The 27,607-nt window shown below is 40.5% G+C and overlaps 1 protein-coding gene across 5 annotated transcripts in view; it reads left to right on the top strand.

Annotated features, from left to right (window-relative positions):
- The first annotated feature begins 702 nt into the window (after positions 1-702).
- Positions 703-27,607, top strand: part of col6a3 (collagen type VI alpha 3 chain) — a 53,237-nt gene continuing 26,332 nt past the window's right edge. For 4 of the 5 annotated variants that reach the window (XM_022740230.1, XM_022740231.1, XM_022740232.1 and 1 more), the window contains exons 1-6: positions 703-950; positions 9,148-9,256; positions 12,129-12,725; positions 14,392-14,985; positions 15,258-15,902; positions 16,016-16,609. In XM_022740230.1, coding sequence (XP_022595951.1) covers positions 9,172-9,256; positions 12,129-12,725; positions 14,392-14,985; positions 15,258-15,902; positions 16,016-16,609 — 2,515 coding nt within the window. In that variant the 5' untranslated portion in view covers positions 703-950; positions 9,148-9,171. The remainder of the gene's footprint in view (positions 951-9,147; positions 9,257-12,128; positions 12,726-14,391; positions 14,986-15,257; positions 15,903-16,015; positions 16,610-27,607) is intronic. The other variant, XM_022740233.1, reaches the window with a different exon arrangement.

Here is a 27,607-nt window from a genome sequence, read left to right as displayed (position 1 = left end):
CGCATAAGTATTGTTGTAATAGGCTGTGTTTGCTGTGTAGCTTCATAGCTAATTTTATTTTATAGTGTGGAACAATTAAATTCATGGCGCTCTGTTTCTCATTTTCAGCCTCTGCCAGAACAAGTTGAATTGTTTTATTTGGTGAGACTTCTTTCCAGGATGGCCGAGAGACAAAACATTATATTTATCAGCTGAAGAGACTGTGGGGTATAAACTGACCATCTTCAAGACGAACTTGCTTTACCCAAATCACTTTATCAATGGATGCCGCAGTAGTTACTCAAACTATAATATGTTTTACTAAGCTGTGATTTTAATTCAGTGACAAAAGGGTAGAACATGGTGTCTGGCTAATTATAGATTGTTTTTGTTTGTTGAAACAAAAAGGAGAACGGGCCCTACAGAGGTACAGGGAGAAATGGCAAAATGTAGGAAAAGGTATGGAGAAAATCCGCTCCAGATTTGTGACATCATCCTCCCCACTGCTCACATCCAGACCAAACAGGGCTATGTGTCTGGTTTTCATTTACTTCTTTTCAGCCCCCAGCTCACCCTCTCCTCTCCTCTCCCGCCTTTTTCTTTTTTTTTTCTTCTGTCTTTAGAGAAAGTGGGAGGAGAAAGAGAGAGGTGGCAGAACTCCAGGAGTTTAGAAGTTTGTCCCATCCCAGCCTTGAACTCAGCACCACAGCTCCTCTGGTTTGAGACCGGGAGGGTGTCTGTCTCTTTCTGTCTCAACCATTTCCCCCCTTCACTCAGGACCCCTTTCTCTCTACATCTCTTATCACCGCTTTGCTCAGCCACCTTCCTTCGGGAGGTGCTGGAAAAGCCAGCAAGGGGAATTTACCAGGAGGATAATGACCAAAAGTCCAGCTTGCAGTCATTTTACATAACTGATATTATTTTTTTTCTTCAAAAACAAATACAGTGGAGTACAGCTACTTCAGCTCAGGGTAAGTTTTAACTTTCCTATGTTGTAGAAAGACAAATGCTTCTTGCAAACTTGCCTCATTTCTCAATTTTGTACAGATTGACCTTGATTGCACTGTCTTTAGATTATAAATAGTGAATTGACCTGAGCATAGAGTTCTGTCGTAACATGTGAGCTTATGACGGGTGTCTTAATCACAGGGTTGCAAAGTGTTTTTGGCTTATAGCTCATAAATATCAGACAGCATGCGTTTAGCAGCTTGACTGAAGCCTATACTTTAGTGGTGAGAGTGCTGCAAGGGCAAGAGGTGAACCACAGTTAGGGTGAAGGAAGAAACCTCAGCAATGTTATGTATGATGCATGTGAGCAGAGTGGAGAGGGGCGTGTGCGCTCTCCCTTTTCTTTTAATCAAAAAGTTTGAAAACGCTTCTCTTCTGTTCGACCTGTCTTGGTTCTCGCTGCAATGTCAAATAAGTGTGGTGAGAGAAAAAAACGAAATCCTTAAGATGCTGCGTCTGAGGTCTTTAGCTGTGACCCCAGATCAGTGTTAAAGCTTTTTTGTTGAGAGCAAAAACCACACTCTAATCCGAAGATAACTGATTATGTAAGTCTCCGATCATAACCCGCTAAATATGTGAAGTGATAAGAAATGTCATCGATCATAGTTCAGTAGCTCATTTTTGTGCTCTTGTCTTTTAGTAATTCAGTTAATATGGAGTTTTTTTTGTTAATGACACATCATCAGAATTTCTAAATCTCCACACCCGCAACTGAAAGCTCCAGAGAGGAGTAGTTGGACGAGTAGATGTTTCCACTGCAGCAGTAGCTGCAAAACCACACCCTCTGAAACCAGTGCATGGGTGGAAAAGTGTGAAGAAAGTGTTTTCCACACTACTGGCCAGATGTACCAGGAGAACCAGAAAGGGGGTTTTGGGCCAGTGGACAAAAGAGATGCAGTGGGTGGTGGTGGTGGCAGCGGTGGTAGTGGGCTGCAGGGTTTAGTGGACCAGGTGTATGTCATTAATCTTCCACCCACTCCTGCAAGACTGTCCAAGCAGAGACAGAGGAATTCCACTGTGTCTTAATTCTATGTGTGTTGGTGCAAAAACAAATTATTTTATCTTAGCAGTAGCTCCCGAGAATTATTAGAATTTTTTCCTCTGAGTAACAAGATAATGAAATTACATTTAGAATTTGTCATAAATAATTCTCATTTGCTACTGTTTCCACATACTTTTATGTTTGCATGTAACCCGTTGCTAGGTTACAGTAAGGAAGAACTTGGTCACTGTTCAAAAGCAAGAGGAAAGTTGGCGTGCACCCCGGATTTGGTTTTATTTGTTTGAAGTACTTTTCACATAATTTACTAGCAGCATCACGGCGGCGCTGCAGCTCCCCTTGGAAGCGAACATCAGAACTGTCACTGGAAGAGCTGCATCAGGATGATTCTTAACAAAGGGCTTTCAGATATACAGAATAAATCAGCATTAGGATGTTTTATGGCCGATCCACTCCATTCCAGATTTTTGTCTTTTTTCCCCATGATGCAGCACAGATGTCTGGAAGGTTGGAACATTTTTTTTATGTCTAGATTCAGGGACATACTGCTCCAATGTTCTCAACCATTTATGACTGCAACGGATGTAAAGAATGAATATCACTGGTTAGTCAGAGCACTGGGCTTGTGGGAGTTTCTGAGGTCATTTTTTTTTAGGATTTCCAACATCTTGCTTGAGAAAATACAGTGCAACCACTAGTCTTGTGAGATGAATGGGTCTTACTTACTCACTTGCTATAAACCATTTCGTCACATGTTTCTAGTCACCCATCCTAACCATTACTGCATGAGTGTCAAGTTTAATACTTCAACTGAGCCAGCCTGCACTGACCATGGTGCAGCAACACACATCTGCTAGGTGTCAGACGGACTAATACGCATCAGCTGTGTGGAACTGCCTGCCCACCCTCTGTCTCCCCCTCCCTCTTTTAACTGTACCATTAATCCTCCTGTCATCTGTGCCACACATGGCACATCACTTCATTGCGCGCTGCAGGAAGGGGGTGGGTGCGGGTGGGGGGGGTTTAGGTCCATATAGTCTTGTGATTGATTCATATATTAGGATTACTGGCACACTAGGGTGTGTGCTGTCACAGTCACACTGTGATGTTTCCTCGCATGAAGCCAGAGAGTGGCAGTGTGGAGCTGTCTTACCATTGAGCCCCGTCCCTTTTAACCACACTCAACCAACTTATATTTGCTGACAGTTTGTAAAGAGCTGAGAAAAAAAATGGTTTTTGGAAATGATTTATGCATAACAGCATCGATAATTGTTGTTGACAGTGTAATTCTTATGCACTTGGTTTTCAGTCTGTGTTGAGGGGAGCTGCTAAAGCTGAGCCACTTTGAAAGGGTGATGCATTAAGCCCAGGGGCATGACATGTGGTTTGCACATTAAGGTCTTCTTATTAAATGCATAATATCGCTGACTATTTCCTGCTGCTTAGTGCAAACTGAGTAATGTGCTTTATGTGTGCGTGGTGGTGTGAGCTTGATTTGCAAATCCTTTTATAATTAATGACACAATTAAGGCAAGAGAGTGAAATAACAGCATCTGCAGGGATCGAATTTAACACATTTGGTGGGATATGATATAATTTCCTCTGCACTGTGGCTGAGGACTGAGTTACCAATGAAATGCAGCTGCACCAGGCAGGATGTACAACCCTGGATTATTTAGCTTTTTTTTCAAAGTATCAGCCAGAATTTAAAGATTGAATGCACATGTCTGAATTGGTAAAATATTCACTTTATGACACAACGCCCCCTTCAGTATAAGAACTGAGTATTGCCTTATGAACACAAATCACAAATGCAGAATACATTTTCATACTTCATGGTGTTTGTGTCCAGTTGATGAATGAAAACCAAATATTCATACTCTGTTCTGCTCTTCACTAACTCCTGAGGGAAATATCCTCTTTAGTTGCTAAATGCTTCACCATGTTCACCCGCTGGTTGCTAACTTTATCTGCTGTTTGGTGCAGAGCAGATAGTGAATAGTGATGAGAAAGGTGAGAGTGAATCTAGTCAGTAAAGCTGCAGGTTGGAAAACAGACATGAGCTGAAAGATGCTGAAAGATTCTGAGGGAAGCTGCAGAAATTGTTGATAATTCCCTGGGTGGGTTTATCACTTCACGTCACCCCCTTCATAGATAAGTAGTTGTGTGATTCATTCATTCAAAATTTTAATTATAGCTGCTTTAAACTCTGCTGAATCATTTTTGCTGAGTCACTGAATCACTCTGCTGAGTCACTGAATCATTTTTGCTGAGTCACTGAATCACTCTGCTGAGTCACTGAATCATTTTTGCTGAGTCACTGAATCACTCTGCTGAGTCACTGAATCACTCTGCTGAGTCACTATTAGCCTGGAAAAAAGTATATTTGTAGTTTTCTTATTTTCACACCTGTCGAAGATGCATTTTGAAAATCGCGTGTGAAGCCAAACGTCTTTTTATCTTGTCGCTTTTGCTCACTGCCATCTAAGAGAAGCCTTCAGCCTGTGTGAAAATTTACCCACTGGAACATTAAGGACCTTTTTACCACCTGTTGTTTCTGTGAGGTGACTGAACCACGTCCTTAATCCTGTCCTAGAAGGTCCATTGGTGCAGAGGGTGAACGTGCAATTAATAACATTACTACCTGTCACTGAAACTGATGGAGCTGCAGTGCTGCCCTGCACTTTGAGCTTGTGTGTGTGTGTGTGTTTATGTATATGCATGTTTGTGTGTGGTCTTTGCTATAAATGAGTGTGTGAGGTCCAGCTGCACAACGTGCTTCAGTGTGCACACGGGCACCAGCAGTGTCTGTCTGTCTGTCTTGTTCTGTAAATGCAAACTAATGCTGTTAACTATAAAAACACAAACATGACAACAGCACGTTACTCCTCATCTTTTACAATTTAGATTTTATTACACTACCATGATGATGTACATATATGGCTGACTCAGGCTGAGGCTTACAACAATATAGAGGCACCTGGAGAGTCCATGTATATCTGCAGCTTCTTAAAGCCCCTAAATGCAGGTTTTCAGTGGCAAAAAAGACACTCAAAGCGATACATCCCGATTTCCCCTTACTCCCTTGGATCTGGCCCAGGGACACTGAGGCTAAAAGCAGCACATAGGCTGCAACCAGGATCAGGATTGCCCTGTGCAATCAAAATCACATGCAAAGACAGGGTGTACAATTTGGTCAGGTGTTACAGAAAGATGAACTTGCACAATGGAGTTACAAAATTTCTTTGTTTGCATGTTTGATGCTGATAATTTGTGCTGGGAGCTTATAATCCTTTTAAGATGCTGACAATGATTGATATTTTATACCAGAGGGCAGATGTGGTAATCAAATTCACTGGTGAGGAAATTATGAGCAGCTTACCTTTTGCATTGTCCATTTTTTTCTAGAATTACTGAGTCTCTTTTCTCTGCCACTGCATTTGTCTCTGACGTGGACACAGGAAATCTTAAAGCTGCACAATCAGTATTTTTATATTAAAGCTGCAATAATCAATATTTTTGATTGTTGATTAATTAATTAATTGGGATTATATGTGACAGTGTGTGATGTGAAAGAGGTCACATGCAGGAATGAACCCACAGAGACGTATCAACCACCTCTGCAGCTGGTTAAAGATGCATTTTTGCTTCTTTTAGCTCGTTGTTTTGGTTTTATGGCTCAAATTTACTGCTGTGGTTCAGTCTTACTGCTCTCATCAATTTCATTTCCAGTAGCAGGAAGCTATTTTCAGATAGAAACCTCTGACTAAACAGCAGGCAGACACGGTTAGTGACCAGCTGGTGAACATTGTGGAGCATGCAGCAGCTACATAGACAGATATTTCCCTCAGCAGTTAGTCAAGACCATAAGTTTGCCGAAAACACAACATCAAATGAATGCTAATGTTGCTAATGTTGTGTCTGATGAATGTGTAAATAGGTAATTTGACATGTTTACCACTGGGGAGTGGCACAAAAAAATCCACATGAATATTTTACTTTCTTTCTGAATGTATTCCCCATGCTGCCATTGTTTTGGATGTTTGTACCAGAGAATACAGGACTCCACCATGTTTTCCTCTGTGGCGGCGAAGGGAAGCCATAATGTTGACACACTGGCCACGCCTGGCAAACTCTGCAGAGAAGTGGCTTTTGAGTGACCTGAAATCACATGAGCATGAGTGGAAAACACAAACATCTGTCGCCCTGTCCAAAACCGCTTAGATTTCCTTGAAATAAAGGAACTCAGTCATTTAGGCTCTATATCTGAAGACTGACAGCATTGGGGAACTGCAGGGACACATATTTCCCATATTTCTTTACTTAGTTGAAATTCTCCAAGCACTTTGAATGTTTGTTTTATAAATACAAGATCGTCACAGAAAATTGAAATGTGCAATCATTATGACCTTTATGGGTAGTAGACTGACCCCACCCAGTTAGTGTTCACAGTGGGCAAATGGATTTGTTGTAGAATAACTGGCACAGCTCTGCAGCTGCCAATAATATTTTCAGTTCAGTCATTTTCACAGTCACAGTTTTTAACTGTATGGCCAATATTAACATGTTTAGTTTCTTTCAGTGTATTTTGATGATCACACAGCTGATGGGGATGTTTGACAACTGAGCACAAATGCAATGTTACTGTTTCTTTAATTCCCACCAGTTTAGACTTTTAGAGTTTCACTCTGATCTGCAAAGTTTAGTCTGCATAAACTTTGGATACAGTATAAACATGGTGACAAACTCAATGTTTGTGTTTATATTATTTCTGTGTATTGTGGATGATTCACTCTTCGATTCTAGCCTGACGCATGGACTTTCCTCTTCTCATGAAAGGGTTTCTTGTCATTGAAATAATTTGGTGAGATCAAGTTGTTGTCCTCAAGCCAGAGGCCAAACTTCCAATTGCTTAGTGGCCAAACAGCTATTTCTTGAATACACATATTGGAGTGTGTTTTTTTAGATTTGCCCAAACAGCAAAATAGAGTCACTCCACAGCCTGGCATAGGTGGTTAAAAACAAACACTCAGGTCACAGGCAGGTACATATGTGTGGCACATGATGTCACTGGTGCAGTCGGGGCACACATTCAACCCCACTGAAAATAATTTTTGGGTTAATCCTAAAAAGCACAAAATAAGGAGTGAAGGAGGAGGGATTTTGAAAGATGCATATCATTTTAAAAGTTTTGAAGTCATTGTGCAGCCTCGCAAGTTAATCTTCACACACAAAGACCTTACATAAGCTTCATGTGACTCCATATTCCACTAAATAAACTCATGATAAAAGACAGATGACCAGTGCACAGGTTTTATGTGTTACTTCATTCTAGAAAGTCAGGAACTACTATAACAGTGTTATACCTGCATTCTCCACTAGAGGACATTGTCACAGTTATACCTCAGTGTCCATGACTGACTTAGTTTGTATATATCTTCTGGAACTTTATGTCCCAATAAAGTGGACATACTTAGGTGGGAATAATGATCCAAACACCACTTTTCTCTTTAGAGCTTTTATTGTGTCTGCCGGCAGGCACAGTGAGTGTTGAAGGCATCCAGGAGTTATCTACTTTTACATCCCATCATTAGCTGAATGGTGAAGTTTTCACTGCTCATAGGCCATGTGTGCCATCTCAGGGCATTTTATTTTTCAGTATTAACGGTATTTTTTTGTGTTTGTGTTAATATGTTTTTATGAAAATCTCTCCCTAATTGCAGAGTGTTGAGTCTGCCAGGTCACAGTTGGAAGTTTTGGTTAATTTGGATGGCATTTGTTTTTCTCAGATGAGAGTTTTACAGTTTGAAGTTTGCTTCAGTGTGTTAATTGCTCTATAGTGCTCCTGCTCTGGCTGCTCTGGCTGCTCTGGCGTATTTCTGGGCCCATATTATCACCTCAGGGTGGTCTCAAATTTAATAGGTTGTGTGTGTGTGCATGTGTGTGCTCTCAGGCTTCTATCTTTGTAAGGACCTTTGTTTTTGTTTCCGAGCCAGAAAGTGAAGACAACCCTGACTCTTCACAGCGCTGCTTGAGTGTTAGGACTTGGTTTTAGGGTTAAGGTTAAGGAGTAATGGTTGGGGTTAACTTTAGGGTTTAGTATAAAAGCACAAAAGTATGCGTGCGTGCGTGCGTGCGTGCGTGCGTGCGTGTGTGTACATTTTAAGACTGGTCCTGGCATCATTTACTGATAGCAAAAGATTGATGAACAACTGTGCTTGTATGTAGTTCAGTGTTAGCTTTAATGTTCATGTTTGAAAGATTTCCTATGCTATAGGCTAAATAACTATGTACAAAAAATTACACCCTGTGCATATGTGCACACTTTCTCAGTGGCCACATTTGACCTTTTCCTTTCATTTCATGTGACATTACTTGACATCACAATGGGGGGAAAAACATATGAAGCAAATAGAAAACACACACCCCTGCTGTGAAAGTGGACTTTCCAGTCCAGCACTCCAACACTTGAGAACACATTATTTTATGAGTTGGAAAATTCAGCTGTTGCCAAGCAGAGTTAATTACTAAAGCACATTGGCTGGTAGTTTTAACAGGTGGTTTTGATCATCACCACTCTGTGCTGCACCAACACAGGCCTGAGGCTCCCTCGCTTACACTGAGAGAAAGGCAGTCACGCAGGCTGTATGCACAAAAGTTAACAGTTTCGGTTTGATTCAAGCAACATTTAAATCCTATCATTTTTAAGTTTGGACAGGAGGTACAGGCTTGTCTCTGCCTGATGATTCTTTGATGTCATGCAAATGGCTTGTTCCAGTGTAAAGCAACAGGAGACATGTTTTTCTTTCTCTTAAGTGGTTTGTCATAGATTAAATGTCGCATTCTTGGCTAAAGAAGCAATGTTGTGTGTTATATTTAGAGAAGTGGTTCAGCAAAATAGGGAGTGCAAAACATCATGTAAACGCTCCAGCAATACTAACTCTGTGAAAACAACATGAAAACAAACCTTAAAGCAGGCATAGTTTGTTATGTAAAATGTTTACTGTTGAGACTCGTATTCAAACATTCATTTATACTTCATTTAACATGAGCTTATTTAACTCTACAGTAGTATTTAATAGGCCTTGCTGTATTAGAATAGAGCTACTGTCTGTGCTTCCTGGTTCATAATCACATGTTCTGTGTTTTCTGTTTGACAGGTGTCCCCTTTGTTTCTTCTGAAGATGAGGAGGCCTCGGTTGTTACCGCTATGCGCCCTTCTGGGTGTCCTGTTTGCAGGACTCCTCCCTAAACTTGATGCTCAGGAAGGTAAGTTGAACTAAGTCAGTCCCAGCTGCAGTCAGTAGAGGGTTCATTTTGCAGATGATCTGTCTGCTTACAATGATGTTTCCAGTTTTCAGCAATACTCAGTGGGATATGTTTGTTTTTTTTAAATTTTATTTTTTGCTGTTCCAAAAATATTTAATCTCCATCTGGACTTTCATTCAAATATTGAAATTAAAAGTGGGATTTATGAACATTCTCATGATATTCTAACAAAAACAAAGACATATGTATATGAAATAGAATATTTTTCCATTCTAATGAGCTTTGTTGGTTAACCAGCCATTTTCCCATCATCATCAATTATAATAACATCTGTATTCAAACTGTGTAGCTCAATATGGGACAAAAAATGTGAATAAACGCCCCAGGAGTGTTAGAGTACCAAGTACAAAGTTTGATGCTGTCAAACCTAGAATTACCTAAACATTATAGATATTTTGGTACCATACACCAAGCATATTTTTCACTGGTCTTCACTTCTGTCCTCCAAACACTCTCCTCTGAAGATTGTGGACAAGGGTTGGCAGCTGATATGTACTTTCTAGTGGATTCATCCTGGAGTATTGGACAGGAGAACTTTGAGCATGTCAGACAATTTCTGTACAGTTTGATACAATCGCTGCACCGGGTTGGAGGGGACAGGTTTAAATTTGCCCTCGTGCAGTACAATAGCAGGCCTGGAACTGAGTTCCAGCTCAACAGCTACCCAACAACACAGGGAGTCCTGGCACACATCAAGGATATGTCTTATCGCGGTGGGGGGACCCGCACTGGCCTGGGCCTGGAATTCCTCATACGTACACACTTGACCACTGCATCCGGTAGCCGCGCTGTTGAAGGGGTGCCCCAGGTGGTGGTGGTGCTAACAGATGGCCGCTCCCAGGATGACGTGGTCGAGCCGGCTCAGGTGCTGCGGATGGCAGGCGTGGAGGTGTTTGCAGTTGGAGTTCAGGATGCAGTGGAGTCGGAGCTCAGGGAGATGGCTAGCCAGCCCCATGACACTCATGTATTCAGTGTAGACTCTTTCCTGTCCTTGAGGGATATAATTCAAGATTTAGTAGTGGGGATTTGCAGCACAGTGACCCGGTCAGGGGGCGCTCCCGTGGCAATTGAGGCCCCTGTGGCTGGAAGAGGGACAGGTAATGAAATGGGACCAGTGTCACTACTATACTAATGTGTCTACATGTGCAGGAAGAAACTGCTGCATATGTGGTCGTGACTGGAATTTATCATTAACACAATCAAGTATTTTTTTTAACCACAATAACCTTTCACTGTCAACCTGCAAAATTAACATCACTTGTTTTGTCTTACCACATTTAATATGTCCCTAATGCTCTAAAAATCACAATATGGTTTGCATGTGATTGACACCCCTACTGCATCTTAGATTAGGGAGTTCAGTTTGTGATAATGGCACAGATATATGCTTGTTCAAATTCTGTCCTAGATGCTTTTACATATGGTTATTTCAGTGCTGTGTTGGCAATAACCTCAGTCACAATTTAAGTCACCATTTTCACATACATGTAGTGCCTACTCTTATTACAGCTGTAAGTGAGAGGACACAAATACAGACAGCAACAGAATAAAATGGTAAAACTGATGAAAAAGAAAGAAAAGAAAACCTCATAATTCATAAAAAAAACTTTGGAAAAGAACTCAGAGATGTCCTACCCTTTAAAACAGTACACCTCAAAATCAATGAGCTTTTAACAATAGCTAACCATGCACCACTGCTTAAGTGTCTTGCATATGTATGTTTGTCTTTATCAGTCACAATGTCTATCTGCGTGAAATATGTGCAATATTGTGTTTTTATTGAAACAGTGATGAATCTGCCTGGAATCATCCTTGACCTGCAGGAAAAGTACTTTGAGAACGTTTTTACATGTAGACGTCTAGAAATTATGTGTAATGTGTTACAATAACGTACTGGAATGAGAATTATGTGAATTTCAACGAAGAGTAGTTAATGTAAAAGAGTCAAGTGTTTGAGGGTGACACAGTCACTGCAATGTATAATAAATTGGAAGCATCACCAATATACATGATTTTACTGATTTCATACAGGATCACATGTAATACGTTCTCATGTACTGTAAACCTGTAAGCACCAAGGATGAGCCACAGGGTCATGACTGGTCACTTTATCTGAGGTCCGTAACAAGAGTCTGCATGGGATGGCTGAACTCAGTGGAGTTTATACAAGCAGCAGATCGGACACGTCTGCGCTTCCTGAAAACCTTATTATCAATTTATGTCATTTCAGTACAATCAACCTTAAAACAGTTTAAATACTTGTAAAAAATTTAAGCTTTTCAGTTGAAGCACCAATCATTCAGTCACATTAAAACTTTTTTTCTTTTGGCTATTTATCACAACAATCAAAATGATGTCAAATTCAATTTGCTTTACATTGTGTCAGAGCTCTAATCTGCCTCTGATGTGGGAAAAATATAAATATGTTTTGGTCTCATAAAGCTGTTACTGATAGAAGATGTGGAGAATTATTCCTCTATCAGTGGTTAGTATTTATGATCCATAGACAATCTAAATGTCCATTCTGTGATTGGGAAACAAAATCACAGTAATTCTGACTAAAGCGTACAAAGTGACATTTAGGGGGGAAAAAAAAATCCAGAAATGACACCATGTTAGGAAATCTCCTTGGTTCAGCCTACATGCAGTATGATGTGTTTTGCAATTTTGTTATTGATTTGTTCACTCTGAATGTTACACATGCAGTGACATGCTAGCACGAGTTCTCTGATTGAATTCTTTTCTCTGTCTCACTGTAGTTAACGCTTTCACAAGTTCCATTTTGTTTTGTTTTCTCTCTCTCTCCTTAAAGAGCAAGATTCAGCTGACCTAGTACTCTTAATTGATGGATCACAGAACGTTGGAGCAGCAAACTTCCCCTTTGTGCGTGATTTGGTTTTGAGAATCATTGAGCCCCTTGATGTGGGCAGGGACGCTGTTCGGGTGGCCTTGGCTGTTTACAACGGCAACCCAGAGATAAAGTTCTATCTAAATAGCTATGACAGCAAATCGTCAGTCCTGGAAGCTGTGAAGGGCCTTCCCTACTCAGGGGGCGACGAATCAAACCTGGGGGCTGCCTTGGAGGAAGTGGCCGAGAGCCTCTTGAGCCAAACAGCTGGGGGCAGGGCAGACGAGGGTGTGCCCCAGATGCTGGTGGTTATCAGTGCTGGGCCATCCACTGATGATACTGGTGCTGGTGACCGGGCCCTTAAGAGGGCTGGCATTATCACATTCGGCGTGATGATTGGTGACACTGCCACTGCAGATCTGGAAGCAGTTGCTACAGACAAAAGTTTTGTCATGTCAGCCCCTGATTTCAGAACAGTGGCAAACATGGGTGACCAGCTGCTCCCATACATTAATGGGGTGGTCCAGCGCTCCATTATAGTTCAGAATGAGTTCACAGAAGGTATGTAACTTCTCTGTAAATGTGGGCGGGGCATTGTGGTTGTCGAAGGGGACTTAATCAATTAAAAGCTTGTAATGAATCTAATATAGTGTACAAGGTAAGATATGAGAGGTTTGTGCTAAACTTGAAATGTCTTTAATCTCAATTGTAATAAGGACTATCAACAGAGGTGATAATAACATAGTAAAAGTTGAAAGTATTAACTACTGTTAGTGTTCTGTATCTACTTAGATGAAATTTGACTCTGCTGACTAAACTAAGTAAATATCTTCTACTAAGAGAAGTAGGGGAGATTGGGGATGGTTGCAACACTATCTTGCATTTCTCTCAGTTACTCAGAGACTATTTGGACTTGACCAACCAAACTTTTATTTTAAACTTACATCTGTCCACCAGATGTTACCCACCATACCAGAATTCCAATATTGCATCTGACCCCAAACCTAGTGACATTTGCAACAAGAATCAGGGATGGTTGCAACATATTAAGAATTCAATAAGTTTCACTAATTTCACCTTTTACTTTTTGTCTCAAAAGGTATGATATTCTGAAAATATACATAGTTTTATAATAATATTCTAGAATTATTTATTTATACAATAATATTCTAGTTAGATTTATTTATACAATAATATTCTAGTTATATTTATTCATTTAATCATATTTATCATTTATTTATCATATATGATCAGTTATATCAGTTATTGAGTTTTGTTTTGTGTAGAACATAGGCCTACCTTGAGTCAAAATAGGCACAATTTATCAGTTTTATTGTTTATGATAAGAAGCTAACAAAATAATTCCCCAAATAATTTGTTTGTATTCTCTTTTACATTAAATTGAGCAGTTATTGTTGCATCTGTTGTTATATGGTATAAACTTAGCTAAATATATTGCCTATTTTGAACTAAAAAAAGTAGTGTGGTCTGTTTTGATTTGGCTGCTCAAAGTACAACTTTTTGCAACCATCCCCACCCTATCAGCCATGACAGAACATCATGTGCTAGCTAGACACCCTGACCTTGACACATGTTAACCATGTGACATAGAAGTCAACAAAACAATGATTTATATATCATGTATGCCCCAAAATATTCCTTGTTAGAGCTTAATATTTGTAAGTTGTAAGTTCCTGCATTCAAAGAAATAATTTAAACACAAAATATGTGCAGTTTTAATATAATTTTTTTTCGTGAAACAAAACAAGTCCAACAAGCACTGCAGAGCACAGAACAATATAAGGGCTTGTGAAATTAAATAAAAAGATTTTATGAACTATATGAATGACCAACACATTAATCAAATGACAACACTTGGCACATTAAGAACCAAGTTCCAGTGCCACTTTCAGGCTAGACTCTGCAGTGTGTTTTACGTTTAAATTGTATTGATTACTCATTAATGCATTTCTATTCTTATTCTAATTTTAATTGATACCTTTTGTCTTTACCAGTCTTTAAGCAAGTGTCAGAACATCAGTTGGAAAATAAATTTTTACAATAAAACATCCAGAAGGCACCCCCCCACCCCACACACACACACACGTTAAATCTAATTACAGAATATCTGAATATTTGTTAGCCTTTAGCATGTACAAGTTTATTATTATAATGTATCCTAAAATTAGCTTTTATTCTCATATCATTTTTTTTCTTTTCTTTTCAGTCTTGACAGTCGGAAAACGAGACATCATTTTCCTAATTGACAGTACAATGGGTGCAACACTGATCAACTCTGTGCGCGAATTCATCAAGCGGTTTGTTGACGTCATGCCAATCGGCCCAGACCATGTTCAAGTGGGTGTGGCCCAGTTCAGCAATGCCCCTCGACTTGAGATGGATCTCAACTCCCATGGATCCCAAGAGGCTCTAAATGCTGCTTTGGGTGCTATCAAACCAAGACCTGGACAGACCGTCAATATCGGAGCAGCCCTGGATTTTGTGCGGACAAACATGCTACGGCCTGAGAAAGGCAGCCGTATTCAACAGGGGGTACCCCAGCTTTTACTGTTGATGACCAGTAAAAGGTCCAGTGACAATGTGGAAGTACCTGCTGCGGCCTTGCACCGTATGGGCGTATTGACTCTGGCTGCAGGCTCCAAGGCTGCTAATGAGCAGGAGCTGAAACAAATTGCCTTTGCTGAAAGCGTTGTGTTCATGTTGAAGGACTTCCGTGCACTACTCCGCAACCCAAGGGCAATTGTTGATGCACTCTCCACTCTAGCTGGGGTGGTGGTGACTGAAGTACCCACTGAGCCAGGTAATGCTCAGTCTTCTAAGCACAATCTATACATTTCAAAAGTAATACAGAGAATGAATGATATGAACTTGAAAAATGGCCTATTTAAACCAAATGAATGAAAAACTTTGAATAAATAAGTGGAAAACCAATAGCAGAAACAAGTTTACCCATAACAAAGAATCAACTTCATAGCATTTAAAGATAACAGTTTCAATGGGCATCATTTGATTTTTTATTATGTAAAGAGTGAAAGTAAGGTAATATTTTGTTTTTTTTGTGCTTTCTCTTAGTGGTGGAGATAACCACAGTGCAGACTCAAAAAGTGGTCCGAGACATTGTCTTCCTTGTGGATGGCTCAAACTACATTGGCAGCTCTAACTTGCCCTATGTGAGAGACTTCATGATCAACGTGGTCAACCAGCTAGATGTACGTCCTGACAGAGTCCAGATTGGTCTCCTGCAATTTGCTGACAATCCAAATATTGAATTTTATTTGAACAACTACCGCAACAGGGAAGATGTTGTGAATAGAATCTCTCAGCTCAGGCTGATGGGAGGCTCAGTTTTGAATACAGGAGCTGCCATGCAACATGCCCTTGCCACAATGTTCCAGCCATCAACCGGGTCACGCAGGAAGCAGGGGGTCCAGCAGGTCTTGGTTCTGATCACAGGTGGTCCACCCAATGATGAGGTGAAAAGTGTGGCTGATAAGTTGGCTGTGGCTGGGGTTCTGACCTTCACAGTCAGTTCTGGGCAAGCAGATGAAGCCCTCCTGAGAACAGTTGCCTTTGTTCCAGATTTGGCTTACCATCACGCAAGCTTCTCGAATATACCCGCTATGGCTGAAGTAATCATGCCAAAGTTGGTAACAGTGGTTGGTGATACAGATACAGTTATACCATTCCCTGAGGAAACCACAGAAATTACTGGACCTGGTGAGTTTCTATTAATTAAATAGATGTTTCTATCAATGAAATAAATGCAATGTCAGTACATGAAACTGTAATGAAAAGTCTCCCTTGTAACAGTTCATTTTGTTTTCCCTCAGCTGTTGTCACTGGAGCGGAAAGGGATGTTGCCATCCTCATTGATGGCACAGACAGTGTTCGAGGAGAGTTTGCCTACATCCGTGATTTTATCATCAAAATACTTGAGCCACTTGACATTGGGACTGACAGAGTAAGAGTTTCAGTGGTTCAACACAGTGAGAAGCCAGCTCCAATTTTCTACTTTAACACTTATCAAACCAAAGAAGAGGTGCTTAGAGCTGTCAATTCCATGTCCCCGACTGGTGGACGCAGTCTCAACACAGGAAATGCTCTAAGATTCATGAGGGACACCATCTTTTCTGAAAGGAATGGTGGTCGGGGTGCACAAAACGTCCCTCAGTTTAATATCATATTGGCTGGAAGCAGGTCCAGAGACAATGTGAAAGATCCAGCCGGTGCGCTGAAGACGGACGGAGTCATACCATTTGGTGTTGGCGTCAAGAATGCAGACCCAAAGCAGATTGAGGCCATTTCACACAACCCTTCGTTTGCCTTCACTGTGAAGGAATTCAGCGAGCTCAGCACCATACCATCAAGGGTCAATAACTACTTGAGCCTTCCAAAGGAACAGCTAGCCGTGGTCCTACAGCAAGGTAAGAGGAAAATTTAAATTCTTATTAGCATGTTAAACTTGCTGTGAGAAAACAACACAACTCCTGATTTTTGGTGTTTCATCAGAATAACAAAATCTTATTTGTTATGTCTTAGAACAAAGTGATGCTGTAAAAAGAGATATTGTGTTCCTACTGGATGGCTCTGATAACACAAGACATGGATTCCCAGAGATAAAACTCTTTGTTAAGAGCATAGTGGAGAGCCTCTCTGGCAGTGAGGGCCAAGACAGAGTGTCTGTGGTTCAGTTCGCTGATAACCCTGAGGTCAGCTTTTATCTAAATTCTCACAAGACAAAGAATGACATTAGAAATGCCATAGATAATTTGAGACACAAAGGAGGGAGGCGCCTTAACATTGGGCAAGCTCTCCAGTTTGTGAGGCATAGTGTCTTCACTTCATCCACGGGCAGTAGAAGATTGGAAGAAGTGCCACAGATCTTAATTCTTCTAAGTAGCAAGCCATCCACTGATAATGTAAGAAGCCCAGCTTTTGCTCTTAAAGAGCATGAAATTGTGTCAGTGGGAGTTGGAGTGGGAGATGCTGATCTGTCAGAGTTGGAAATGATTACCTCCAAACCTGGTTTCACATACAAGGTCAATGATTTCTCCAAGTTGCCCTCAATCCAGTCGCAACTTTTTGCTACACTGAACATAAACAAAGACACTGAGGAAACCATGACTGGAATCTCTGATTTAGTAGGTAAGAATTCCACATTTGAATATATGCCTGAAATTGGATTACTTACGACATCTTTTCTTCCACATAACAACTTTTACTCTCTAGGATAGTCTCTCTCTCTCTCTCTCTCCTCTCTCTCTCTCTCTTTCTCTCTCTCTGTAATCAACATGAATCCCACAATGATTCATTATGACACATTTTTCCTGCATGATATTTATGAATACTGTTGCTATAAAATCTATTGTGCTTTGAAAAATCAACTGTTGTGTATTTCTAAGGTTTTCCCAATGTAGCTCTCTTTTATTCTTCTTTCCAATTGTTCATTTTGATGTTGCTTTGAAGATAAATTGCCAAGTTCTCTCAAACATCTTTTTGATGAAATAAAAAGATGGTTCTTTAGCAGTTCTGCCTGAAATAACAGGTCATCTTTCTTTTTCTGCTCAGTTTTATTTTTCTTAGCTTCTGAGCTTCTTTCTCATGCTGATGACTATGCATGAGTGTAGAAAAGTCTTCAATGAATTCTCTTTTCGTCTATACATGTATCACCTTGTTAATGCAGAGAGCAATAAGAGGGACATAGTGTTTCTCCTTGATGGGTCGGATGACTCCAGAAATGGACTTCCTGCTATTCGAGAGTTCATCAGAAGAATGGCAGAAGAGCTTGACATTGGAGAAGATAAGGTTCGAGTGGCTGTTGTGCTGTATAGTGACAACACCACAGTTTACTTCAACCTAAAAACTCACAGAACCAAAAAGGCTATCATCTACGCTGTGAGAAGTCTTCGCCACAAAGGAGGAAAACCTCGGAACACCGGGGCTGCTCTGCAGTTTGTGCGAGACCATGTTTTCGCAGCATCATCGGGGAGTAGACAACTAGAAGGTGTCCCACAGATCCTGTTTTTACTGACTGGAGGCAAATCCAGTGATGATGTTTCAAGAGCTGCGGTAGAGTTAAAACAAATTGGCGTTCTGTCTTTTGCCATTGGAATGAAAAATGCTAAACAGGAGGAGCTTCAAAAAATTGCCCTCTCCCCCAGATTCCTTTTCAACCTGCCTGTCTTTGGTGAACTTTTGTCCATTCAGCCGGAGATAGCTGCATTTGTCAAGTTGCCAAAACACATCGAGCTGCCTACTGTTGTGGGTAAGAAGCATCCCTGATTCTCCGCCAAATCAGACTCCCCACTTATAGTTTTAGTACAAGTCTTTCATGGTTTGAACTGCCATGAAACTGCATCATCTTCTGAAGAATGTCGGTCAGTTTCATGTTCCTCAAACACAATCTCCTGATGCTGTTTCTTGTTTGGCTCTCATCTCTTTTCTTCATGTACCTTGGAGAGTCTTTCTTGAAAGCCTCACATCAGCATCATTCTTAAGCTCTTCCTTGAGCCAATGATAATCACATCATTGACCGAATATCTAAAGTTAGAGAATATTGAAATCTTTTATTCAGCTTTCAGCATCTTTCATTTGTGAAAGAGGAAAATGCTTCTTGTCTTGTAGTTTTCTCCATGTTTATTAACGTTTTTTTTTTTTTTTTTTTTTTTTTTTTTTAATGTTCTGGCATTTTACACCTTGTTTATTGTAGTTTAAATTACAAATACTCTTATGGCTTTACCAACCATCTAATGTGTACTGATTGCACCACGCTGATGTATTATGTCTGATTATTAAACAAGGTTTTCCTATTCTTTTCTAGTTGAATTAGAGTCCCCTCAAAGAGACATAGTGTTTCTATTGGATGGGTCAGAGGAGACACGGAGTGGCTTCCCAGCAATGAAAAGTGTTGTCCAAAGAGTGGTAGAATCACTCAGTATTGGTGAAAACAAAGACCGTGTTTCTGTGGTTCAGTATAGTAGAGATCCACAGACACATTTCAACTTGAACACCTACACAGAAAAAGAAGATATTCTTAATGCTCTCCAGGAGCTGAACCATAAAGGGGGCAGAGCCCTCAACACTGGGGCAGCTCTGGACTACGTGAGAAACAATGTTTTTGTTGACTCCTCGGGGAGTCGGCATCAAGAAGGTGTCCCTCAGATACTGATTCTCTTAAGTGGCGGCAGATCTCAAGATGATGTTGCAAGTGCAGCTCTGGCTCTAAAACAGGACAGAGTTGTTCCGTTCTGTGTAGGCACAAGAAATGCTGACATACTCGAGCTCCAAATGATTGCACATAACCCTTCCTATGCTTTCTCTGTGCTGCGGTTTGATGATATTGGGAGTGTCTATCAACAACTTGTGTCATTTGTGAAAAGAGTGCCTCGACAACAGCCAAGACTAAAACCACAGAATGTACTAGGTAAGAGTATCTATCTATCTATCTATCTATCTATCTATCTATCTATCTATCTATCTATCTTGAATAACTTGTGTAACTCTAACTGAGCATCATCTTTGTGTCTGTGAAAGGTTCTGAAGATGGAACTGATTCCATTCAACGCGATATTGTGTTTTTGTTGGATGCGTCAGATGAAATGCAAAATGAATTTCAGGCAATGCTTGGCTTTGTTGAGAGAATGGTGGAGAAACTCAATGTGGATGAGAACATCGATCGTGTTTCAGTGGTGCAGTACAGCAGGGAACCTTCTGCTGAATTTTTCCTGAACACACACAAAACAAAGCAGAGTATGGCAGACAATGTGCGAAGTCTAAGGCATAGAGGAGGCACACCCCTCTATACTGGTGCAGCCCTCCAGTATGTCAAGGATCATGTTTTTACAGCCTCTTCTGGAAGTAGGCATCAACAGGGCGTCCCTCAGATTTTGGTTCTCTTAACTGGCGGACGGTCCAGTGATGATGTCAGAAATGCTGTAGAAAACTTGAAAGGAATGGGCGTGATGGTATTTGTGGTGGGAACAAAGAATGCAGATGCCCTTGAGATTCAGTCTATTTCACAGGAAGCCAGTCGTGCTTTCTTTGTAGCAGATCCCAGTGATCTGTCAGGAATTGAACAACAAATATTTTCTGCCACCACCAAGGCTGAAACCCCTGCTATGAAACCAGCATCCTATGGTAAGACTCTGTCATGACAACACCTTACACCATGTGCACAACTTCACACATTGTGAGTTTTACATAGACCAGCAATCTTTCATTTCAATTGAGGATAAATGATGGACAGTAACAGACTAGTACCACTTTTTGGCTGTTGGATCTATTGGCCATTAGATGATAGATATGTTGGATCATTAAATGGATTATGACAGCGTCCTCATGAAAAAAATATTTTGGTTTTATTGAGACAACATAAAACAGTTTTCACCTTTTTCAGAGCAACAATTGGAATTCTGGTTTAAGATACTTTAAATGTATCATGCCATTTTTTTCCAACCCATTCCTTAAATACTTGAAATTCACCTTATTTTGGACCATTTCACTAATAATAAGAACTTGGCTACACACACCAAACTTTGCATTTGGTTGTTAGTGTTATTCTAGGATTTCCTCCATGTTGTTTTTGGTGGTCCTGCCCACTTCTGTCAAGCAGTGATTCCAATTACAGGTTCTGCAATGGTCTGCTAAAGTATAGCAAGTTGTGCATGTGGAATTATTGAACATTTGCACTTTTCATCACAAATTTCATCATCAACCAATATGTTGAAATGTCTGTGTGATTACAGATCCCAGCAGAAGAGATGTTGTGTTCTTGCTTGATGGCTCTGATGATTCTGAGCAAAGATTTCCAGATATTAAAGACTTTGTGCAGAGAATGGTGGCAGACCTAAACGTTGATGCAAACAAAGATCGTGTGGCTGTGGTTCAGTACAGCAACACAGCAGAAACAAATTTTAACTTGGGACAATACTTAACAAAGGATGATGTCCTTGATGCAGTACAAGGTCTAAGACACAAAGGAGGTTATCCTCACAACATTGGAGCAGCTCTTCAGTATGTGAGGGACCATGTATTTACTTCTGAGTCAGGAAGTAGACTCCTGGAGGGAGTTCCACAGATACTCATACTACTGAGTGGTGGAAGATCTGGAGATGACATAAGAACCCCAGTCAGAATGCTGAAAGAAACTGGTGTCATCCCAATTGCCATCGGAACAACTGATGCTGATACCCTGGAGATACAGACATTATCTCATGAACCCAATTATGCACTCTCTATTACTGATTATAAGGAACTTCCTGCTGCTACACAGGATGTGTTTTCATTGTTAAGAAAGGCTTCCCACCATTTAGAGCAAACTGCTCCCACAAAGGGTTTTGGTAAGGTGTATTGTTTTTACCTTTTGACTAAAACATTATTTTGTAAAGAAAATAAGATAATGGGGAATCAAAGTTGACTGTCATTGTTGCTGCTTACCCATTCCCTGCAGAAAATCACACTGCCTTTGTCTCCACATTTGTTTTATCTTTGTTGCAGATTCCGAGAAAAATGATATAGTGTTTCTTATTGATGGATCATATGACTCACGAAATGGCTTTGAAGAGATACGAGGCTTTATTGAAAAAATTGTTGAAAGTTTAAATGTAGGTGAGAACAGAGATCAAGTGGCTGTTGTTCAATACAGCCGTGATGCCACAGTCAATTTTTACTTGAATTCCTATTCATCCAAGAGTGATGTGCTCAGTTCCATTAGAACAATGAGACATAAGTTGGGGCGACCCCTCAAGATTGGCAATGCACTGGCGTTTGTCAGAGACAATGTATTTGCTGCTTCAGTTGGAGGCAGACGTGAAGAATCAGTCCCCCAGTATCTGTATGTATTTAGTGGTGGGCGATCAACAGATGATGTCAGAAGCCAAGCGCAGTCCCTCAAAGAAAATGGAATAAAGGCTTTTACTATTGGAACAAGGAATGCTGATACTTTGGAAATGCAAACCATTTCTTTCACGCCGGCACACAATTTTTATGTCACAAACTTCAACAATCTTCAAAGCATACATCCATCTTTGGAAGCAACATTGAGGGGCACTCAAGAAACAACTGAATTTCCAACTGTTATTGGTAAGAAGTAGAACAATAGTTTGGATTTAAACATTTTAGAGATGCCATCTATGTGGACATACAAGTTTCATGATTATAATACCACACGTATATTAAAATATTTCTGTTTACAGCAAAGATGATGGTTTTGTAAAATGTTTGTTTGTATCCATTTCAGACACTTCCACAATTGCAGAATTAGAACTCCAGAGCGCTGATATTGTTTTTCTCCTTGATGGCTCTGATGAAATGCGAGCAAGTGAGACACAAATTTTGGATTTTGTCAGAGAATTTGTCAAACAAATACAAATTGGTCCAAGCAAAGTACAAGTCGCTCTGATTCAGTACAGCACAGAACCCACTACTGATTTTCTCCTGAACTCGTACTCAGTGAAAGACGATGTCATGAGTCATTTGAGCAATGTTAAACTGAAAGGAGGGTTCACTGTGAACACTGGTGTAGCCCTTGATTATGTGAAGAACAATGTTCTGACTGCTTCATCTGGAAGCAGAGCCCAGCAGGGAGTTCCACAGATACTGATTCTCTTAAGTGGGAGGAAGTCAGATGACAATGTCCTAGGTCCAGTGGAAAGACTGAGAAAGGATGGAATTGCACTTTTCACCATTGGAGTTAATAATACAGATAGACTGGAGATGGAGCAATTAGCACACAGTCCTCGAGCAGTGTATTTTATCAAGGAGAAGTCTGAATTTCCTCTTGTGAGACAACAGCTGCTCTTAGCCTTTGCATCTCACAAAGGCACTGGCAGCTCTGTTGTAGGTGAGTAAAAACAAGTATTAATCTATTTGACCTAATTTTATTTCTGATGAATCTCTAATTTTATATATGTATATACATATATATATATATATATATATACACACACATCCTTGTTTTACTATATTTATGGGGACCAATCATTGATATAATGAATTCCCCAGCACCTTACCCTAACCTTAACCCTCACAACTAAATGCCTCACCCTAAAATTTACCACAGGTATAACCTAAACCTATTTCTTAGCCTAACCCTGGAAACCAAATCTTACGTACTCACTGCATTTTATTTCACCTGCGATGTTTAAAAGACTGAAGTGAGCGAGCGAGCACCAAGCAGACATAGCCTAACCCTTTTCTACACCACGAAACAGGTCCAGGAGAAGGTAAAACAAAAAACAGGACCACAACAACCAGAGTGGCTAGCGTTGCCACCATTGCTGCATCCTGTATTGAAAATATACTGGATGCAATTTGTCCTGTATTTTCGTTCAGGTGATGTCCTAAAAGTGCTGTCAAGTAATAATTTAGCCTAATCTTCCTAGCACTTTAGGCTGCGGTGGAGACGCAGACAACAATGGGCCACAGGAACCTTTTAATTATTTAAAGAAATCACCTTTAGCTGCTGATTCTGAATATATTTGTTATAATTTTTTGATTAACATTAATCTGTTTTTATCTATCACATCTATTTGGAACTTAAAGTTCCAGGTACTTTTTGGTCGAAACGCAGCTTTTGATTTAAAGTTGTGGGACACAGCATTTTCGTCCCAAAGTTATCTTATCTCTCATTTATCGTAGATTCCCAGTTTACTGACCCCCAAAATATAGCAAAACAAGGCAACACACACACACACACACACACACACACACACACACACACAAATTCACATACAAACACAGACACACACGGACACACACAAAAACACATAAAAGAAAATTAATGATTGATTGTTGGCTTTCATAGGTTCAAGCTCCAGCGTGAATAGAGATATTGTCTTTCTCATTGATGGATCTGATGATGTCAGGAGTAGATTCTCTGCGATACGTGAATTTGTTGCAAAAATGGTTGGCAGCTTTGACCTGGACCAGGGAAAAGATAAAGTTGCTGTTGTACAGTATAGCAACAATGCTGAACTGAATTTCAATCTGAATACTTACAACACAAGAGATGATGTTCTTAAGCATATCGCAAGCCTGAAACCAAAAGGCGGAAGGCCACAGTACATTGGGGCAGCACTACAGTTTGTGAGGGATAAAGTTTTTGTTTCAAACGCTGGAGGTCGACATCATGAAGGTGCCAAGCAGATGCTTGTAATATTGGCTGGTGGAAGATCTAGGGATTCTCCACGAGGCCCAGCAAGTATGCTTAAGGCTGCAGGGGTTGTCACATTTGCAGTTGGATCAAGAATGTCAAATTCAGCTGAGATGCAAGTCATTTCCTCTGACCCAAGTTATGCTTACTCAGTCCCTGACTTTGTAAATCTTCCTCGTATTCAACAAAGTTTGATGAGTCATCTTACTCAAGAGGGAGTTGAGAAGGAAACTAAAGCAGGTAAGAACTTAGATTATTTGAACAATTACTTAAAGAAATGAACTTTAGCTGCTGATTCTGAATATATTTATAATGATTGTGATTAACATTAACCTTTTCTCATCTATCACATCTATTTCCATTAACAGAGGAAAGTGATGAAAAAGGAAGAGACATAGTTTTTCTTTTGGATGGATCTGATAGTACCAGAAATGCCTTTTCAGCCTTTCAAGATTTTCTGTACAAATTAATAGAAAGATTTGACATTGGATCAAAGAAAGACAGAGTTGCTGTGATTCAATTCAGCAATTTGGCCCGAGCAAATTTCTTTTTGAATTCATTCATGAGGAAGGAAGATGTCTTAACAGCTGTCAGAAGGCTCTCACACAAAGGGGGAAGACCTCTAAAAATGGGTGCAGCTCTACAATATGTGAAAGACAATGTATTCACAGCTGCCTCAGGGAGCAGATACACAGAAAATGTGCCACAAATTCTTGTTGTTTTAAGTAGTGGACCATCAAGTGACAGTGTGGATTTGCCTTTATCTTCTCTAAAAGAAAGCAATGTCACAATACTTACTATTGCGACAAAAGGCTCTGACCCAAAGGAAATGGAGAAAATATCACATGCTCCAAGTTACAGTTTATCAGTCTCTAAAATGGATGAACTTCAAAATATACAAGATCAAGTTTTTGCTGCAATTACAGAAAACATTTTGAAAGAGGAAATTCCAAGAACTGAAGTGATTGGTAAGAACTTGCATAGATATTGTATTCTGCATGATTAAGTTAATGCACAAATAAACAGCTTGGTTGAATATGTGAGTGAAACCATTTAAATTTTCAACATCTTAACAACACAAAAAAAGTTTTTGTGTCGAAGAAAGGAAATAATGAAAGGAAAGTCAGATGTAATGAAAATAGTGGCTGGTTGGTGTAAAGACATAGAGTATGAAAATATGACCAAATAGATGCAACACACCAAGTCTGTGAAAATTTTAAAATCAATTAACTATTTGGTATTTCTATTTTGAAACAGAAAGCAAGAAGAAATTCATGTTCAGACACAAATATAACAAAAAAGTGAAATAATTCAGCTGTGGACGTTTGGAACATTTAAATTAAATTTTTAATGAAAACCCAGGCCAAGAGAGCTAGTAAAAATGATAATGATTTTTACTTAGCAAGCTCATGCTAGGACCTCAAATTGAAATGTAATAAAAGTGTATCTGACTAAGATCAGGTCAGCCAGTGGCACTTTGACAAAGCAGTTGTGCCATCTTTGTAGAGCAGCTTGTAAAGGTGGAGGTTAGCTTTCATCATCTGAACTTCACACAGGAAATGTTTGACAGTTTGACCTAAATGTGTCTCAAATCTTATGTTCCGTAGTGGACAAACAGCTAACGGGAAGGGACATTGTGTTCTTGTTGGATGGATCTGATGGCACTAGAACTGGATTCCCAGCTATGCGAGACTTTGTCCAAAGAGTAGTAGAGACACTGAGTGTGGATGACAACAAAGACCGCGTCTCAGTGGTTCAGTACAGCAGAGAGCCAACTGTCCAGTTCTATCTGAACACGTACACCACAAAAGGCCAGATCCTTGACACTGTCAGAGGTTTGAGGCACAAAGGCGGGAGACCCCTCAACACTGGAGCAGCTCTCCAGCACTTGAGGGATAATGTCTTCACGGCCTCTGCCGGAAGCAGGCGCCTGCAGGGAGTTCCACAGGTCCTGATATTGCTAAATGGTGGAACAGAGAGAGAGATGATGATGAAAGCTAACCTCCACCTTTACAAGCTGCTCTACAAAGATGGCACAACTGTTTTGTCAAAGTGCCACTGGCTGACCTGATCTTAGTCAAATACGCTTTTATTACAATTCAATTTGAGGTCCTAGCATGAGCTTGAATGGTAAAAATCAGTCACTTTCTTACCAGTCACTGTTGGTGTCACCTCCGTGGCTCTCACTACCACTGTGCTCATCAGAGGAGAGCGTTTCTTGGACACTGGGGAGGTCAGTGAATCAGACACTGATAGGGCAAGATTAGGATCATATGATATCTTCTGCAGCTCTCTACTGTCAGAGCCCCTTGTTCCAATGCCAATCACAAGATGCCCTGCTGTTTGAGAGCAGAGGCCGGGGCGTCTACATTGTCAAAAGACCTTCCACCATTTAGCAGATCAACATCTGTGGAACACCTTGCAGGCGCCTACTCCCGGAGGAGTTTGTAAAGACATTGTCCCTGACGTATTGGAGGGCTGCCCCGGTGTTGAGGGGTCTGCCTCCTTTGTGTGTCAGCCCTCTGACCGAATCCACAACATCCTCTCTTGTGGTGTATGTGTTCAGATAGAAATTGACCTCGGCATCTCTGCTGTACTGGACCACAGAGACACAGTCATTGTTTTGTCCCACATTGAGTTTCTCCACCACTTTCTCAACAAAATCACGCATGGCTGGGAAGCCATTCCTTGTCGCATCAGAACCGTCCAGAAGGAATACGATATCCTTTTTGGCAGTGTCAACTGAGAAAATAAAGGGAAGACAAGATGTAAATAACTTTTGCAAAGAGTACACTCCAGAACTAGTCATCATCAAGTGGTGCACTATCTTTTAGTTTCTGTCTGGCTTTTCTTTTTTTCTTTTCTCAAAAGCACCTACAACTGGATACTTCAATTTGTAAAAAGCAGGAAAGCACACCAGCACCTCTCTTCAAATCACACATGGAAGAAAAAACACTATCGCACTGAATTTCTTTCCCTCGTGTAGGTCAATCAAATCACTTAGCCCTTGGGGCGAGAGGACGTGCAAGTTAACGTACCAAGTACAGTTGGTGACTCTGGGGTGACGTCAATAACCGCAGCCTCCACGGAGGACTGAAGCTGCTTTTGGACGCTGGGAAGGTCAGTGAATTCAGACACAGACAGAGCGTAGCTGGGTCGTGGGATATGTCCTGCAGTTCTCTGCTATCGGAGTTCCTGGTTCCAATTGCAAAGGTCAAGACACCCAGCTGTTTGAGAGCAGAGGCTGGTGCATCGACACGGTCAAAAGACT

This window comes from Seriola dumerili, unplaced genomic scaffold (genome assembly GCF_002260705.1).
Source record: "Seriola dumerili isolate Sdu_G_001 unplaced genomic scaffold, Sdu_1.0 BDQW01000052.1, whole genome shotgun sequence".
Taxonomy (NCBI): Eukaryota; Metazoa; Chordata; class Actinopteri; order Carangiformes; family Carangidae; genus Seriola; species Seriola dumerili.
The sequence above is the reverse complement of the archived record's forward strand: the minus strand, read 5'-3'. Positions and strand labels throughout refer to the sequence as shown.